The sequence below is a fragment of the Anopheles darlingi genome, chromosome X, assembly GCF_943734745.1.
Source record: "Anopheles darlingi chromosome X, idAnoDarlMG_H_01, whole genome shotgun sequence".
Lineage (NCBI taxonomy): Eukaryota > Metazoa > Arthropoda > Insecta > Diptera > Culicidae > Anopheles > Anopheles darlingi.
The window spans coordinates 3,039,877-3,059,502 of NC_064873.1; the positions used below are offsets into that span (position 1 = coordinate 3,039,877).

The following is a 19,626-nucleotide window of genomic DNA, read 5'->3' on the forward strand; positions in this document are numbered from 1 at the left end:
AAAATAAATGCGAATAAATAAAATAAAATACTGAAGCCCCCCCCTTAAGCCACTCCGATCAAGCTCCGTTGAAACCGTTGGAGAAAAAATCGCGAATGAATGTAAAATGTTCCTTGGCACTTGGCACAAACCAAACGTTCTGATCTGGTTCCGAATAGGAGTAAAAAATAAAAGTACGACCAGTAGGCGGCGATGATCAAGCTAGAGTAAGTAATATCGAATTCATCGAAGTATGCATTGGGTCTGGAAGGTTTTCATTCAATGTTTCGAAATAATATCAAATCATGTAAACTGTGAAATGGAAAGCCAGCGCAAAAAAAGGTTTCAATTCGTCATAAAATGAAAGAATATTCTCAACAACTACAACAACAACGTATAAATATGCCGCAGAGCAAGAAAAATTCATAGTGCCAAGAATGAGCTTTTATTTATATATATATATAGAAGATGTGTTTCCGAATATTTCTTCTGCCTACGAGGTACGATGAAGAGGTACTCGTCAATCCGTCAATCAACATTGAAACAATTCAACTCTCACTCGTTCTCCTTAGCAACAGGTCACTCGAAGTGGATCGGACCAGGACCAGAGTCTGTGTTGACCACCTGTTGCTGGTACAACGCGACTCACCAGAGCAAAAAGTAAGCGCGGTCCCGCTTCCTACTACCACACTCTTACCTACAACTACACACGAAACCGATACTGTACGGGGTGGTCCTGGAATGGGGGAGGAGAGGAGGCACCCGACTTCCGGTGCGAACCGAAGACAACAAACAACAAGCAAGCAAGCGAGCGAGCGAGCGATTGGGAATGTCGGAAAACCCCGTATCGGAACAATCGGTCGGACCGTCCCAGGGGAGGTCATTAGCATAGGAATTTCATAAACCACCACCATCACCACCAGTCGTCCTCCCCTTTTGGTCCCAGGCCGTTTGGTGCCGTTTGGTGCTGGACGCAGTCCTTACAATGGCCGCCAATCGCCAATCGGTGACTGTCGGACTGGTGGTGGTTTATGAAATAAGTTTTTCTCTCAACCCCCTTCCCCTCGATTCGGCTTCCCTATTTCCTTTTCCCCCCAAATTGGACCAACGAACGGAGTCAAACTGTTCAGAGCCCCCCCTCTCCCCGGGCCAGATCCGGCCCCAGGTGCCGTCAACGCAATTGCTTCTCCACCCCCTACCCCCCTGCTAGAATAAAACGAATAAACGGCGAACTCTCTCTCTCTCTCTATTTAGGCGAGTGAAGTGCGGATATTACGAGGTATTAGCATGCGGGACGGGTTATCGGGCATTAATTTTCGCACGCCCTCCGCCTCTGCCTCCTCCATGCCATGAAAGGAACACACCCACACAATTTGCACATCATCGCGGCCGCCACTAAAGGTTACTGAACCGAAAGGAGAGCCTCTTCCTGCTGGACGCCAGCGGACAAAAGGCTCGGCGGCGCGAAAACCGCGGTGCGCAAGAGGAATAGCAGCGCTGCGGAGTGCAGAAGGGATGTCAAAAGGGAGAGAGAGGGGAACACTTGTTCCTGGAGCAGAAGGTGAAACGAAGTCTATTTTATCCTTGAGAACGGATCAGCAACAGCAGCACCGTCGGTATGAAAAGAAGTATTGGACAAAGGACCACCCCTTCCTTCAGCCCCCTTTGCACTCTGTGCCGATGAGTAATCGGATTTCAGGGGGGGGGGGGGGGGGGGGTGAGCTGGGTGGCGGAGGTCAACTGGGAAAATATGCCCCCTCGCCCTCGTCCGTGACGGTGCGTGACGATCGTTCCGGGAGGACCGAACCGAAAACACTCAAAAACCCCCCCGACCACATCCCCCATCCCTTTCACTCAATCTTGAACAACACTCCAGAAAAGCTCTCCAGCTCTATAATGACTCCTGTTGGGGGGAGGGTGGTGCGACCTCAGGAAGGGTGCAGATGCAGCGGTCCGGGGGGGCAGCGGCAGTAAGCCGCTTACGCGAGAGGGGTTCTTCTTCCCTCGGGCCTTCTCGGCCCAGGGTGAGGTAAGGTGAGATGATTAATGGAGCCCCCCCCCCAGCAACCCCGTCGTGCAACCTACTACTACTACTCCTGATGAGATGAGACAGTGTTAGAGTTCCTGCCGCCAAGGATGAGTACTAGATTTGTCACCAGAGTGCGCCTTTTTTTGCGTGCGTGACAGCCCACAGGTCCACTTTACTCACCGCCAAACCCCATTCACTCCTGGAGACCGTAGAACGTCCATTTTGTGGTCGCCGACCTCATACAGCAGCCATTGCGCGGGAGGCTTTCTTCTAGTGCTCTTGGTGGTGGGGGAAGGTACACCCCCCACCCCAAAGGTGAATGTTGTTGACGGTGACTTGCACACACACACACACACACCGTCGCCATTGTGTTGCCTTGATGATATGTTCTCAGGTCGCAAGTCAATCGCAAGGACGCGAACCACGCGAAGAATGGTCTATCCGCTAGAGGGTGAACCACCACCACCAGCCACCTTCCGGTTTCCGGTTGCAATTTGACTATTGCTTGCTTTCGCTCTCCCTTCTCTTCTCTCTTTCCTTTTCTCTCTCGCTTCCTGTCTCTCTGTCTCGGAAAGACCGGATGGTGCACATCACCTGTTACGCACCGTTTGCTGGTATGTCTGACTGCCTGGTCTGGCTGCCCGGTCTGGTCTGGCCTAGCCTGCCTCGGGTGCCTTAATTGTCAATTAGGATCCGTCGTCGTCGTCGCCGACAGAATCACATTGTCGGGCGGATCGTTTGTTAGGTTAGGTTTTCGGGGGAGGGGGTGTATTTCCTGGGGGTTGATATTCCGCCGTTTTTTCGGTGACCAGCGGTCGGACGCGGGTGGGAAGGAATTCCAAGTAAATCATATTAAAGCAAAAATGTGATGATCCGCTTCTTCCACGCCCCCCCGGGGCCCCGCGTAACGGGAAGCACGGGAAGCGGTTAGAGTTTCAAATTAAAGAACGCGAACGAAGCTAATTGGCTCGCCCCGGGGGAGGAGGGAATGGTGGTGGCCTTGACACGAACCCACTGGCTAATGGTTTTCCATTTTTTGGGGCCCTCGGTTTGCCGTTGTCTTGTCCACTTTCAGCTTCACGTTTCACCATTACACAACCCCCGGATTTCCATCCCCCCCCCCCCCCCCCCCCCCTGGTTAGGGAAATTGATGTAGCAGGTAAACCATCAACCCCCCTCCCTGGATGCACCTACCTTACGCTTCGACTTGGCCATCCGCTGGTCGCGCGAATTTTCCGCCTCGCCCGGCGGCCGCTTACCCCACACCACGATGGCGATGCGCGTGTAGGTGAATATGAGCACGACGAGCGGTATGACGAACTGGGTGGTCAGCAGGGCGATGGTGTAGTAGTCGTCCTGCTCGGGCGATGGCCACTTCTCCGCACAGATCGGTCTGTTCGGGGTTAAAAAGGGGAGTACAAGGGAGAAGTTCTTGTAGTGTGAGTGCGTGTCAGTGCGCAGTGAAGGGGAGGGGGGGGGGTGCTAAAACCCTCCCCCTCCCCCCCTTTTTTGGCTGTCTGTCTAATGTAATTTTAATGTTTTACCCTAAGCTAGGTACCTACCAACCCTTACCATTTGGGGGGTGGTGGTGATCCACCCCCCACGGGGTTGGTCTAATTAAGGCTGACCACCATGTGTCAGTGTGTGTGTGTGTGTGCGCGTGTAGGGTTTTGGTGGCGACGAGCAGGCTTATCCAGGGGTTGGGAGGGGGTGACTGTTTTTGTTTTGACAAGCTGCTAGCACACACACACACATACACACACACTGGGGCAGTGTCCATACTCGCAGGCGAAAGAAATGGGTTCCCAGGAGGGATAACCGAAACAACGCACCCCAAAAACACATCCCCCACCACCACCACCAGCAACACCCCATCCCCCCATTACGGCTATACGTACACGTTGCACTGGACGTGCCAATCGGTGGGGAAGTAGAGCGTCGAGAAGAGCGCAATCGGAACGGCGGTGATGAGCGCGATAATCCAGACGATCCCGATCAAACACTTGGAGCAGCTTTTAAACGGAAAAGAGAGAAAAAAACGATGACTGCACGGCTACGTTACGACCGGCACGGTGATGATGCGCTTACGTCTTGGTGATGCGTGGCCGGAGTGGCCACATAATCGCAATGTACCGGTCCCCGCTGATCGCAACGAGCGTGTACGCGCTAACCAGCACCGAAACGGCCTGCGTGTAGTTAACGAGCCGGCACATGGCGAGCCCGAACGGCCAGTACTGTAGGATGAAGAGCGAGATGAAGGTGAACGGGACGCAGAAGAGCGTCATCATCAGATCGCCGACCGCCAGGTTCGTGATGAAGAAGTTGGTGACGGTGCGCATCCGTGGGTTCGACTGGACGATAAACAGCACGATCGAGTTCCCGATGACGGCCGTCACGAAGATGGTAATGTAGAGGAAGTAGCTCGTGAGCTGAAAGTAAAGGCCGGCCGAGTACGCGTTGCTGCATTCGGCGGCGAGCGTACCGGGGGCGCCACCACCACCAGCAAGGCCACCGTAGTCACCGTACACGACGGACGACCGGTTGCCGATCGGTCCAGCCGCCGCAGCCGCCGCCATCGACGCCGCCGCCGAGTGATTCCGGAGGCCTTCGCTTAGCTGTTCCAGATAGTTTTGCTCCTCGGTCGACGATACGTACGGGTAGTTGGGTGCGTACACCTCACCGAACAGATCCGCGGCTCCAATACTGCCGCCGCTGGCGACGCCGACGCCGCCGCCGCCACCGGGTACCGGTGTACCGTTGCCGGTACCATTGCTGGGATGCAACCCAAACAGCAGGCTACCGTTGATCGCGAGGAGTGCCCCCGGGGCGCCGCCCCCGTTCGTCGTATCATTCCGGCCGCCACCGGCCACGGTTAGTAGGGATTTGGTGAAGTAGTCCGAGTAGCGTAGCACCGTGTGCGTCACCATCATCACTCGCTCTCTGTGTGTTTGTTGCCTGCGCGTGAGGCTTTTTCACTGCAAAACCGGCACCGGCACCGGCACACACGCACACACCACTACCTTGCTAGCTACAAACAGCAGCAAAGATCGATCCGATCAGAGAAATAGAGAGAGAGAGAGAGAGAGAGAGCGAAAAGAATGCACGCGTCACCCTCCCGTTCCCGTTTTCGCTTTCACAGCCCCTTTCAAGCGTTCAAGGCATCGGGGACATCTCTCTCTCACACACACACACGCAACGGTTCACAACAACACAGTGCTTTTTGGTACATCGCGCGGGGGCTCATCGCTTCTTCATCGCCAGCCAGCCAGCCAGTCAGCCAGTCAGTGCCTGCTACTAGTGCCCAGGACTCCGGGCCGTGCACACACACACACACGCGCGCGCGCACATCAACGGATCCTTTCGTGCTGCTTCGCGGGCAGAAAAGGAAAAAAAACACACAATCCAACCAACAAGGCCTGTGAGGAAGAGGAGGAAAGAGAGAGAGAGAGAGTGAGCGAGAGTTAGATAAAACGATAAATAAGCACACACACACACACACACGCACACGCACACACATGTGCTCGTGCAGAGCGGTCCGATGAGCGGGATGAGACGCTATTAGCAGATAATTAACCTCACTAATATCCAAGATTAGCTTGTGACCCAGCAGGGGCGGAGGGGGGTGATGACATGACATGACAGCGCGTCGCAGTTCCTGGGCGCGCGGGAAGGTCAAAGGAAATGGGGAGGGCGAGCCGCACGCCGGGGATTCGGCGAATCGAACAACGAGCAGCAGCAGCAGCAGCACCGCCATCGCTCATTAGCTGGCTTGTGCTGTTTGTTTTCTGCTCCTGCCTCCTGCCTCCCCCCCAGTTCTGTTCCAGTTACCATACCAAGTCCTTGAGTGCCTCGAACAGTGCTCCCGGGAGCAGCCCGCGGTTCGAGCAAAACAAAGAAATCAACAAACCGATGGCAGAGAGCGCGCTAGTAGATTGCTGCGGGGAGAGGGAGAGGGGGAGGGGGGAGGGGTAGCTCTTGACCACCCCGAAGCAAAAGGGGGGGGGGGGGTGGACAGATGGCAGTAATGGTCATCAACATCATGGAGTTCGCCCCCATCCCGTGGGCCCGGACAAAGGACGAAACGAAATTGTGAGGACCAAGGGGTGGGCGAAGGGGTGAAGAGGGGGGCTAGAGCGCGAGGGGATGGATACGCTTTCGCTGTCAGCAATCTGTCACATTGTGGGCCTGGGTTGGTGGGGGGAAAGGGGTTTACGGAAGCCACCGGAGCACCCGTTGTGTGTGTGCTTAAGGGTAGAGGTAAGGGGAAGCGAGAGGGGATGGGGGTGGGGGGTGCGCGAAAAAGCGAAACGGCACGTCAACGTCAACTGATTGGCCACTTCAACCGCGGAAATCGCGAATTCCAAGCACACTGTCGGCGGCGGCAGTCGCGGTGGCACACACACACACACACACACGCACGAGCGCACGCACGCACGCACTCGCATCACTTCGGGTGCTTTATCATCCTGATCGGGTGTTGGTGGTAACGAGGGGTGGAGGGAGGGGGTTTTTTGAAACTCTAAATATAGGACGACGCCGGCGTACCGCCACGCCAGAAGCCGCAGGGGCTGCATGGGGGGAGAGGGGAGGCGGAGAAGGGGCTGCTATGGAATGCTGGCTACCGAATTCTGGCTTTCCCTTTCTGGGCGTGGGCGTGAGGTTCAAGGCGCACGAGCGGAAACACTACTGGCCTGAGCTTAAAGGGGGAGAAGGAGGAAAGCGGGGGGTTGGGGTGTTTGGCACCCCCCCCCCCCCCACTCGTAGAACCTCAGACGGCGGCGACGGCGACGGCGATGACGATGAGTTAATGTATTCGAAGAAAACCGAGATCAGCATCCCCTAACCTCCCAACCCCCCACACTCCACCACCCCTTCTTATCGTTGGCACAACGACGGCGCCCAAGATTTATGGGCGCCAAGCATAAAACAAATATTTTCCGCCTGCGTTCTGCCGCTTTCGCCTTCGCCGCACACTAGAATGGGATTTTTGTTATTTGCCCCGATAACCGGACCGGCGGAGCACCCCTCATCCCCCATCCCCCCAATAGAGGGGGAAGCGGGGATGATATTCAGATAAATCAAAACGCGAAGCGAAGGGCAAAATTCGAGCCGTAGACGCAATTCGTTCGTAGGGGATGATGATTCATTCGTAAGGGAAGGGGGGGATGAGGGGGTAGAGCGGATCGGCAAACCACCCCCTCGGCCCGGCCAGGCCCGGCGCGGGTTCCGGGAGTAACCCGGCCGGCGCCACTTATGTTGTGCCCGTCATTCTAGCGAACTGACTGACCTCCTGGCCCCCCTCCCGCGTCCCATGCCCAGCCCGGTGACTGGTGGTGGTGGTGAGGGGCATTACATTATTCTCCCCCTCCAACAAAACCTTGTCCCTTCCGGACATTCCTCGCCGGCCACGAGCACGAGCCGGAGAACTCCGGGAACCCCGTAGCCGTGTTGCGTGGGAGATGGCAGCCAGGAAGGGTGGTGAGGGGTGGGGGAGTGGTTGGCGTCCCGGGTTGTAGCGAAAACATTCCGCAGGGTAAGCAACGGCGTGTGGAGCAGCGGCTGGAATGCGAACCCTCGGGCTGAGGTTAAACTTTGGCTGCTGCTCCCGTGCCCATGTGTGTGTGTGTGTGTGTGTGTGTGTCAGGATTTGATGTGACGAACACGCAAGATCGATCGGAGAAGGCTGGCTGGCGGGCTGGTGGGCATCAAGGCATCAAAAACCTGGCGAACGATGACGTGGAATCCAATTAAACTATTTACTGGAGCGCCCCGGGGGGCTGCTGGAAGCAAACCGGCGCTGCAAATAGTTTCCTCCACCCCTCCTCTCCCCATCCCCCTTCCCTTCACCATCAACGGTCGGTTTCATCCCCCTCGCCATCATCATCATCATCGTCATCGGCTCGTTATCGTGCCCATTATCAAGTAATTAATTTACAGTTCTACGTCCCCTCGTCGTAGGAGTCTGCGCGTCCGGGTGTGTGTGTGTAGACTCCATGTCAAAGTACGGAAGGGCTGGCACCATCGGCAGGGAGGCAGCACGCAAAAACCCGAACCACCCAGCTGCGTGGCAAATAGTTTCGACGAGTATAAGGGTTACACAGCAACTTTTCAGTAGCGGCCACCGCTCCCTCCGTGACCTAACCTGACAAACTTTGGCTCGGGAAACCACACGACACGACGCGACGCGATGGTTGGTTGGTTGGTTGTGGTGTGTGCGGTCGCGGTGCTGCTGCTGCTCGCTACGCATAGTTAGGAATTGCTGCAAAGGTCGCTGCTTGTTTGCGAGAAAGCAGCAGCAGCAGCAGCAGCAGATTGCAGCAGACGGTGGGTCGGTCGGTCGGTCGGGGAGTGCCTTGTTTTCCGCCCAATTGGACAACGGCTTCAGCTTCGTGCTTCTTGTTCGCGCGCGCGCTCCGAAAACCGAACGTTTTCTGGGATATTTCTGGGCGAAAGGACGATAAGGGGGAATGCAAGGAACCCCCCTCCCCCGGGGTGGTTTACACCCTTACACCGAGCAACTAGAGCGCAACTGTGTGTCCAGCACGCAGCAGAAGGAGGAAGAGAAGGAGTAGATCACCGTTCGACCGTTTGGAACATGGCGGTAACACCAGCACCAGCATGCTATGCCCTTTGGCCCACGGTCTGTGAACCGAGTACCGAGGAAAAGGGGGAGGGGGGAGGGGGTTGCCTCGACCGGTCCAGACCGGACAGACCCTGGACCAAACATCTTCGTAGACCGTTTTCGCATTCCGTTCCGTACCTTTCGTTAGGGGTGGGGGTGGAGGGGGATGCGGAACAGGTGTATGCTTTGCCGGCTAACTGGCTGGCTGGCTGGCTGGCCGGTGAATTTAAGGTGGTTTAAGTGAGGTATAGTTTTTTTTGAGGGATGGCGCCGGTTCGGTGCCTCTGCGTCATCTGTCGACCACACAGCATCGTGTTCGTGGTTCGTTTGGCTTCGGAATCCCGGCAAAAAACCAGGGAAAATGTAGATGCCAAAAGCCAATCTCATATACCTCAGAGCACACACACACACACACACACACACACACACACATACACACCGGGGTAGTAGCCGACCGGAAGGTTAGTCAGGGGAAGTTCCACAGATTTTCCGGTGGTTCAGTTCGTCGGCGATGGAGACGCCCAGTACCCATCGTCACAAGGGAGGCAATGGTGGTGGTGGTGCCAACCCCAGTCCAGAGTCCAGCGGAGCTCCTTCCACCAGAACGTTAACAAAAACAAAAAAAATGGAGAACAAGGCAAAGGCGTTGCCTAGAGGACATGAGCCTAGAGCGTGGCAAGGGGGGGTGTTGCTCCACCCTCGGTCTTGCAACCCCCCCCCTCGTCGTCGAGCCCAAAAGCCTCGTGGACTGCTGGATTAACTTGTGCTCGGTTCCGGTTGATACACAGCTGATCCGGGGGCGCGGAGCGGTGCAGAGGGTGTGCGCATTAGGGGTGTGCGATTAAGGGTGTTAGGTTAATGGCCACCGTGGTAGCAGCGCGCGCGCGCGCGCTCGGCCGCTTCCGGCCCCGAGAAAATGAGCAAAACTGGAAAAACAGAAAAAAAAAATCCCGCGTTAATCCCCCGGAAGGGGGAGAGAGGGGTGGCGGGGAAGAGGGCCCGCCTCGGCCCTAGGCGCCCGCTTGTTGCATACCGCTTACACGGAGGAGGATAGGCCTGCAACATGATGGCAATTTGGTTTTAATGTAAATTGAATTCATCTTTCGCTTTTCGTTTCTCTCTCTCTCTCTGTTTCTCGGGTAGAATGTTCATTATTTCACGTGCGCCACCGAGCAAGCTGACGCTTGAACGCTTGCTGAACGCTAAGCGCGAGCGACGCAGACCGCGTGGCCGTTGTTCCCCGCGTGCTGGTTCAATATCCTCCAACATTCGCACACACACACACACAGGCCTCCTGTACCTCCGTAACCGGAAGTGGTTCGATGCGAACCTCGCCGCCGAACGAACCAACCAATACACCTTTTTTGCACCCCACTGCCCCCGTTTTATTTCTGCAGCATCCCCCTCGCCCCTCCATTCGTTAATGTAAACTTAATTTCGGCAACCGTTGGCGGGCGAAAATGAAAACGAAACCGAAACCGACGGCCCCTCCTCGGGCGACGAGACGGAACAGGGAGAGCTATACGTGGCGTGGTGTGGGATTTGGATAAATAAAATTAAGTCGCATGAGGCCCGGACCCAGACAGCCTGGCAGCAGGCATGTGAAGCATGATGGTTTCGTCAAAAGCGTGGCGCTGGCGCGCTTCTTGTTGCCCATTTTTCCGCATCATTCAACACCCTCATTAGGGGGTGGGTGCGATTGAAAATTGAATTGCTAACGCTCTAGTGCCCGAAGCCGATAGACACTCTCTCTCTGTGTGTCTCGAATAATGGCGGCGTGGCGTGGCGTGGCGATTGTTGAGCTAATGCGTGCGATGATGCGGATGAGTTACTACTCCTTGGGTTACTACACACCGGAAAGCCACCACCCCCAGGCCAGACAGACAGCCCAACAGGGACACACACAAGGACACACAGGGAACATCGAGCAGAACAGGGATGCCGCAGGCGAATGCAGAGCTTCAATTAAGTGGGCTGCTTAGTTGTTGAATATGCAAACGAAGGAACACGAGAGAGAGAGAGAGAGAGAGAAAGAGAGAGAGAGAGAGATGATTGTAGGTAGTTAAATGTACAAAGTAGTGAGGAAGAAATGGAATGGGGAGTGAAAAGGTGAAAAGGGATAATCGTTCTCGCTGGCGAATCAATTTCCACCCAATCACGCCACGCCTTAGCGCCACCGTCAGGCCAGGCCAAGTGGCCGTGCCGGTGGTGATAAGGGAAAAAGAAGGGGAGAACCATGGGCTCCACCGTGGGGCTCCTGCTTTTTGCTATTTTAAGAACGCCATTTTGCGACCTCACTGCTGGTGCCGGTGGTTTCGGGCAACCGACGGGACCACCGTCAACCCGCTTTCACACTACAGAAAAGGGTTGGAAAATAAGAAGAAGAAGGAGATGATCACCGGAACAACGCGGGAAGAAAAGAACCGAGATTGTACAAACACACACACACACACACACACACACACAAATTTACACACACAGACACACCTACTCACAGCGTAAACTCGAAGCGAGGGGGGGTAGCTTGACGGATGGTTTGGAAGGAAAGGGGATGAGGAGGGGGGGGGTGGTTTTTAAATAATTAAAAGCAAATAAAGCAAGATCCTTGCTGTTCATGCTGCTGCTGCTGCTGCTGCCCGCTGTTGTTGCTGTGTTGGAACAAGGAAGAAAGGAGGGGGACGGTGGAGCGCCAGTTTTCGCACTTGAACAGCCCCTTTCCCCCTCCCCCCCTCCTTCCGCACGTTTCGATGTTTCCATCCCTTGACCATTTTACCGCGAGCGAGATCGCGAAAAGCGAACACGAATTGGATTGGGGACTACGGTCGACTGGTCAGCGTGGGAGCCTTTATGCATCTCAGCACCACCACCTTACCCCGTTACCCTCTTCTCTACACTCTGTTAGATCCCATTAAAAACCCCCATGAGAGACAGAGAGAGAGAGAGAGAGAGAGAGAGAGAGAGAGAGAGAGAGAGAGAGAGAGAGAGAGAAATGTGGTTGTGGTTGGTTGCGGAAGACGCGCAAAATCGTTTGGCCTCTGCCAATGGAAACGGTACTGAGACCGGGTACTGATGCTGCTGCTGCTGCTGCTGCTGCTGCTACTCCGGGAGCAAAGTTGTTGCTGAATAAATAATATTAATAGCCCTCATCTCCTCCAGCCGCGAGACCGGCTGCGGTGCCACTTGATAGGCGGTGGTGGTGGTGGTGGTGATTGCAGCCCTGAGTTTGTTGCTTGCAACAAACTCTCGCCGGGCTGATCGCTGCACACGCCCGCGTGCAGCCAGCCTTACACACACACACACACACACACACACACACACAGAGTTGCTAGGGTCAGTCTCATAAATATCAGGGAACGGAAAAGGGGTTTCCGTGGCGCTGCTTGTTTTTGTTGTTTTTCTTTGATAATTTTGTTGTTCTTCGTCGAGGAGGGGTGGTGTCGCGATGGAAACCAGCAGCAGCAAAAGGAAGGGGTTGAAAACATTGCAGCAAAAGCATCGGTGGTGCCACAGCAGCACTATATGTTAGTGATGGTGCTACTGCTGGTTTGTGATCGGAATAAGTGCCACTTTATGCCACCACTCCACGCGACAGATCATCGCAGCACACACGCACACACACACACACACCATGGAGAAGCTGATTCTAATGGAGGCGCATGGTAGCTCACTAGTTTCAGGCTCTGGGGGTACTATAGTAGTACCCAAGAGCAACGCTAGAGCCCTCTCGCTCTCTCTTTCTCGACGATTCGATCGTTGCGAGTGGCCTTACTGGGGGTGTACTGGCTACAAATCACCGAATTGGCATCGGCAGTACCCCTGGCTGCCTGCATCCCCTGGCGACCATTTTGCGGCAAAGGCGGCGGGGGCGAAGGCCACGAGGCCTTCAGACACAAGGCTACCAACCGCTAGACGCTAGACGTGAGAGGGGAAGGGACCGTAAGGCCCATAAATGGTGGCCTTCCAGATGCTGATGATGATGATGATGTGGAGGCACACACACACGCGCGCACACACATGCAACCCGAATAGTCAGACGCGTCGAATTGGTGGCCACTGGCACTATATTGCTCAATCAAAACTACTCCGAGCAGACCAACACTCGGTATCCGTAACACTGCTTCCGGTGTTTATTTCCTGATTTTTTTTCCTTTCTCTCTCTCTCTCTTCCTCTCTCTCTCTCTCTCTCTCTCTCTCTTTTCTTTCTCTTGTACGTTTCTCGTGCTCCGAAGCACCGAAGCAGAAGCTGAGCAGCGGAAACATTTCGCCATTTCGTCGGCATGAATCGCGTTGCAGCTTTGGCGCGTAGGAATAAGAAGGGGGTGTGTGCAGGGGGTAGTTTTGAGCGTTCGAGCACCCGTGGCCCACCAGACAACCACCGTAAATTCTACCAGAACCTTCCCTTCTCTTCCCTTTCCCTTTCCCTTCTCCTGCCCGTGGACGATAATTCATGTTCACGTTCGTCGCGCAAAGGGGGTGTGTGCACGGGGATGGGGATGGGGTTCCAGAGGGGATGACGATTCGCCGTTCGACGCTCTTTGCTGGCTGGCTGGCTGGCTGGCTGCCTTTGTTTACGCGTTGGCGCAGTGTGCGCGCGCCTGTGTCGAAACATCTAAATAAACTCCGCCAATCGGTTTTGGCTAAAAATCTCAACCCACCCCTCTGTCCGCACCCCAGCCCCTTCTCATAGTCATAAAAGCCGGACTGGAGGGGCTCTCAACGGGCGCGACCGATCGGGAGGAGTCCCCCCCCCTTCTAGAGACCGAGCAAGCTGAGCAGCTACCAGCGACGAGTGATGGCCTGTTGGCGCGCTGTATGTGTATGTGTGCGTGTGCGTGTGTGTGTGTGTGTCCATGGGGCCATTGCGTGCGTGTTTACCTTACTACGGCAGTCGGCGGCGATGGCCGCGTGTTGCACAAGTGTTTTTCATACCGCCCATTTACACTCTCTTACACACTCCCCCACCCCTTTCTTTCACTCCCTCTCCCTGTGAAAGGGAGGTTTGTTTCACTCCTTCTTAGACAAATAATCAGGCAGGCAGGCAGGCAGGCAGGCGAGCGAGCGCAAGCCCCGCGACTAAACTCCGGGCGCTTTGGCTGCTGTTGGCGCGGAATTTACCACAATAAAACCGGTGGTTGGTGGAGGGGGTTGGAAGGGGGAGGGGGGCGCGTTCTTGGAGTAGCTATTTGAAAGTGAAAGTGGCAATGTGTTGTGTGTGCTGTGCTGTGTGCTGTGTGTGTGTTCAATTGCCGTTTGGGAGATTTTCTTCATTTTGTTCTTTTCTGGGAAAACATTTCCTCCCTTCGAGAGCGAGAGAGAAAGAGAAAGGGAGAGAGAGGATGTACTCTAGCTCCCCGAGGTGGAGGGGGGGGGGTTGGTGGCGGTCTCCAGGAGGTGGAGGTGGTTATGGCGCTTGTAGCATAACATATCAAATTGAAATACGGCTTCCCCCTTTGCTTTGAGGCGCTCGTTCGCTCGCTCGCCTACCTTGATACCGATACCGATCTGGCTCTGGCTGTGGCCCCAGGGGGAGGGGGAGAGGGGGGGAAGCCAATCTCGGGGCGAACGGGAAGGGCCATCTGGTAACGGGCCGAAGGTCACGGTGCACACCTCCTACACCACACACACACACTCCTTCGCTAACCTTCTCTCTAGTTCTAGTGCCGTACTGTGCGCTGCGCACCCCTACACCACCACCCCATCCCTCTCCCCCTTCCTCTCTCTCCTTCCAATCCACCCGGAAACGCCCTATTACATATTACATCCTGTGTTCACGACTCCAGACTCCCGGGCTGGCGCTCTCGAGCCCCGTTTTTGCAACCCTGTGTGAAGCCACCCGGGGGTGGTTTCACCTGGGGCACGCCATTTTGCTGCTCGTTACCGTCACTACCGGCACATCAGCATCATAGTCGTCGTCGTCGTCGTTGTCGTACCAACGACAACTGAGGTACCTGAGGTACCTGAGGCAACTGCACTAATGGCAGCGGAATGAACGGGTGCGCGTGTGCGTGTGTGTGTTCGACAGCTATTTATCATATTTTTAGACACCGAGGCCAGTGGGCCGGAAATTGGTGGATCCACCAGGTTACGTACAGGGTGACTCTATCTGGTGGTGGAGAGACTATAGTAATGCGCCCCCTGACTGTGTGTGTGTGTGTGCGCGCACGTGTGTGTGATGTACACTCCTGCGCCGGAGTGCCACGGAGTGGGTGGATCTGTGGCCGGGATGCCATCATTTGCATCATAAACGCATCGCGTTATTAATGATGGAGCTGTAGAGCGTGTTGGTAGTACTAGACATTGCTGTTGTTGCTGTTGCTGCTGTTGCTGTTGCTGTTGCTGCGGCTTTTGCAGACAAATTGCGGCTCGGCACGCGCCAAACCAGCGCTTGGATCCTCGAACGCCTCGTCCAGTATGATGGATGAACCAGAGAAAACCCGCCCAGGAAAGCAATACCTGGCCACGTGAACCCGGGACCTTTCAATCCACTCCTTGCCCACGTCGGACGGTTTGATGGACGCAAGGATGGGATATAGATACCTAGAACAGCTCCAAATGGAACAGGGGATGGGAAAGAAAGAGGGTGGAACGCAGCGATGAATCGGCCCCGACAATAGTATCTCAACAGAAGGGAGCAAAACCAAACCCCCGCAACTGTGCCTGTGATGGTCATGAGGGGGAGGGGGTTGAGGGCGTGCGAGGAGGGGGGCAAACAAGCCGCCGCGGTCACGCCGGAAGCTGCAATAATGGGCCCCGAATTGTGTCGTGGTCACAAAGATGGTCATCCCGCACCCCCTCCCATGCGACCGGACCGGATCCCTCCCCGAGCTGAAGGGATGAAGGGATGAAGGGATGGCTTATAGTGACCGGGGAGGGGGGGGGAAGGGAGGGTTTGCGTAGCTGTATGTGGTCGCCGGATTCGAAACGGGGGACATTTAACTTTCTCTTCTTACACCCCACACTCCCCTCAACCCCTCATGCCGTTTCCCACCTCCCCACCCCCCCGGGCAACGGCGAGCGAACGGTTTTCTAGCCAGCAGGTTTGTCGACTGGTGGCTCATCGTTCGCATAGTGCGTCCCCTAGACCGCGTACCACGCCCCCTTCCCTTCATCCCCATCCCCTCCCTCCTCCCTCTCTCGTCCAGCGCAAAGTATGGGATTAGGTCGAACGGATTGGGAGGCTGGGTTCCCCGGGATTCGGTTCCCTGTTTGGACTGCCATCGGGTCACACCCCCCTCCCCCTCCCCCTTCCCTTGCCACCCCCCCTGAGCGCTACTTTTCTCTCCGGCAGTTTTTTCTTCTCGCATCTTTCTTTTCTGACACACACACTCGCAACAGGAGACAAAGACTTGCTGGTATGGGGGGGGGGGAAAAAGGGTCGTGTTTTCCGTGCGTCTTCCTTCTTCCGGGCTGATCCTACTTAACTGGTTGTTTTTCAGGCCGAGCCAAGAAGCTCGGACACTCCCGATTGATTCAATTGACTGACTCGCGGTCGCTGAAGTGTCCTGAAGCAGCAAAACGCGCGCCGACCGACCGACCGACCGACCGACCGACAAATCCGATATGCAAAATGGAAAATATCGGTCCCCCCTGGTCGCCGAACCACCCGTCACCCCCCTTCCTGATTTCCTCGTAAGAAATCAGGAAGATGTGAAAAACAGAATCGCAAAATAGACCAACTAAAGAGGCACAAAAAAGAGTAGGAAAGAGAGAAAGAGAGAGAAAGAAAGAGAGAGAGAGAGAGAGAGAGAGAGCGAGAGCGAGTGAGAGAAAGCGAGCGTCCAAATAAATTATCCAAAATTTATAAATCTCTTGTTCCCGTCACGGCGTCAGGGAATGCTGCTTGAAACTGTCCCAAGTCGCAGCCGGGAGGAGGCGTGTGGCGAAGGTATTTAATCGTGTTTTGGGTGCGCCGAGACTGGCCGAGCCACGGCGGGCCACCCGGAGAACCGGACTTTCGGGAGGGGACGATCACCACCACCCCCTACCCTTTCCCCGGGGGTATCGGGGAGCCCCTTGAGGCGCTTTTTTTCCCATTGGTCCCGTTTACGTTGATTCGTTCCATTTACGGGGAGGGGGAGTTTATGGGATTTTTTTCTATTAATTTTTTAGCTTCAGTAAGGAATAACCGAAAAAAAAGGAAAACCAGGGAGCGAACACTTGCAACGGAGAGAACAAAAAAAACCGGAAAGTCGCTGCTGAGTCGCACCGACTTTGGACAGTTGTGGTTGCGGCGCGGTGCAAAATCAATTACCTCACGGTCGCGGGATACAATCCCGTGCGCTATGGAGCTGATTGCAGATAGTGGTCGCTCGGTACTGGGTACTGGGACTTTTTGAGGGGGCGGGGGGGGGGGGTCCCTGGGCTGATGGACGTTTGCGGGGGCGCGCTCGCTGGCGGCACTGCAAATGGTGGTTTGATCGTGAGTGAGTTCCGTTCCGTGCTTCCGGATGTCCGGAGGGGAGGTTCCCGGAGGTGACGTTTGTCACGAAAATTTCCCTCGCCACCCTGGGCCCAACAACCTGGACCTGCACACTCACAACACACACACACACACACGCACACACAGGGGCACAGCACGCTGGATTTTCACTGATTTCACTGAACTATAACACTGTTCATTGTTCCGTTTCACGTTGCTGGTGGCCTAGATCCTCCAATCCTCCGCCTCCGGTCCCGAGCCGATATAGCAGCCGGGGTGGTGGGCCTTGATGCTGGGAACGGGAGACGAATGCGGGGACGGTCACGGTCACGAAAAGTGAGGGTAATGGGATTGGCTCACGTTGGCTAGTGTTTTCCTAGCTGTAAAACCAATCGGAGCGAAAGGAACCCCCCCGCAGGGCTGCCTGAGGGGAAAAGGAGAGATACCAAGGTTGTGCACCCCAGCAGGTTCAGGAAATGCAATCGGTGTTAATGAACGGACGTATGGACAGAGAGAGAGAGAGAGAGATCGAGTTTGGTGGTGCACCCCAAATGTACCCTCCCCCTCCCTTTTTTGGGGAGCAGATCGAGCCAAAAGTGATTGCACGGATACCATTGTTTGAGCGCATTCGCTCGATTCTACTCGTTTCGTTTTTTTTTTGTTTTTTTGCTAATAAAATCGGGCAAATCCTTGACGAGTGACCTACGACCTGGGCCAGCTGAAACAAGGGTGCAACAGCAGCCGCAAGCACTAGTAACATTAGCAGTAGCAAACTCCAGCATTCCCAGGTGTGTGTGTGTGTGTGTGAGAGAGAGGTGGGTATGCGGGTGGGAAGTGGCATTCCTTTCGCTTTTTAAGTGCCCACCTCCGCCGCAAGGGGCGAGCAATCGAGGGTCCTTCAGCTACCTTCTACTGCGCTGGCCACTCTTGGCTGGTATTTGAAACAAACGAGCGTCAGCAACACACACACACACACACGCACACAAAGGGAAGGGTTGGGGCTTGGTATGGAGCCCTCAGGCTCAGGACAGGGCAATCTATCAATCTCCGAGCTACGAGATTTGCATATCACGGTCGACACTCGATGGCCTGGCAGGCGGCGAGGGGCTGGGAAGAGGGGGAAGAGCTCCGTGGGACCACTAGCGGGCACCACTTCACCGGGGACTGGAAACCACTGGTGGGAAAGCCTTGGTAGGATCCGAAACCGAGGATAACAGTGACTTTGGTACCCGTTTGGTGCAGGACACTGCTTCAACTCACTCGCTTCGCTCGGCAGGACAACCGAAAGAGTTTTGCAGATAGTTTGGAGAACTGTTTTTTGGGAGGGGGGGCCTTTGCTACAGGATTCCAACTGTGCCACTGTCACCACCACCTAAGCTACCTCCGTGCAGACAGGGCACCGTCCTAGCACCGTTGAAACACAACACCTTCAGGCACACTACTAGGAAACCACGCGGTCAGCAACCGTTAGGCCTGCGAGCCGTTTAAGCAAACGAATCCTAGAATCCTAATGCCGAACAGGAAACTGAACGGCTCTCGTTTCGGACTGTCCGGACTTCGTGCTCGGCGGCAGTGGCCGAATCGGGTTTATTTTTTCTCTCCTGCTGGCAGTAGGGGTAGTGTGGAAAACACATCCGCACCGGTCGGAAAATGTCGGAAAACTGAAGCGAAGGGGTTCCGGCGTTGCGTCGGGAGTTGCTGTTTTGTTTGCTGGCCAACGCGTTACGCCGACTGACAGCATATCCCGAGGCGCAGCGCAGCACCGTGCGCTGCTCTGCTGCCAGCATATTGGGGACGAGTGCGTGCGAACGGGACGACCGGAATGCTGCCCCATCGGGGCGAAGCGATTGCAACGGTTTTTCGCGCGAAATTCGTGCGACCAGATTGGATCGCGCTGACTACGGTAGTGGCAGACTCTGTAGTAGTGCTGGTTCTGGTGAGACTAAGGTCCTTTGATGGGCACTATTCGTGGCAATAAAACGCTCGTTTGACCATTTCGTTTTAAGATACGCGTGTTAGCAACCGCTTACCGCGTTACATTCGTTAGGAAAAGGGAGGCCCGCGGTGTGGTGTGTGGGATCAGTCAATCCGTTGCTACGCGTATTAATTAAATTGGCAACAATCCACGCGACGATTGGCAAACACGATTGGTCGTCGGACTGTGGCCGTAGCGATAGCGGAAGCCCTGGGCCATAAATGCAGACGGCCATGCGGTTGTGTGTGGTGCCGCCGAATCGTCGCGCGTTTGTAACCTATATCGACTGATAAGAGGATACTAGGACACCGATGATGCATACGATCCCTTCGAACACACACCGTAGACCAGCTAATGGCCAAGCCGAGGCCCAGCCCAATGGCATTTGGCGTGTCATAAAAGGAAAAGCGGACGGAGAATTAATTGCATATCGGACGCGGGCGTCCGGTTCCGAATCGTAAATCAATCAAATGATGGCGTAGCGGGCGAGCAGCTGGCTCAACCCAGCACAGCGTTACTAACGAACGTTACACCACACACGCATACACACGCGATGGTGCAAACTATAGTGTGGCATCTGAGAATTTCACTGGTTTCCCTAT

The 19,626-nt window shown here is 55.3% G+C and overlaps 1 protein-coding gene across 1 annotated transcript in view; it reads right to left on the bottom strand.

Annotated features, from left to right (window-relative positions):
• LOC125955629 (RYamide receptor) overlaps positions 1 to 4,935 on the bottom strand; it is a 51,636-nt gene extending 46,701 nt beyond the window's left edge. Inside the window, exons 1-4 of the mRNA XM_049686805.1 lie at positions 4,604 to 4,935; positions 4,097 to 4,501; positions 3,907 to 4,020; positions 3,203 to 3,401 (exon numbers count right to left, since the gene is read on the bottom strand). Of these exons, the coding sequence (XP_049542762.1) occupies positions 3,203 to 3,401; positions 3,907 to 4,020; positions 4,097 to 4,501; positions 4,604 to 4,935 (1,050 nt within the window). The remainder of the gene's footprint in view (positions 1 to 3,202; positions 3,402 to 3,906; positions 4,021 to 4,096; positions 4,502 to 4,603) is intronic.
• Between the last annotated feature and the right edge of the window lie 14,691 nt (positions 4,936 to 19,626).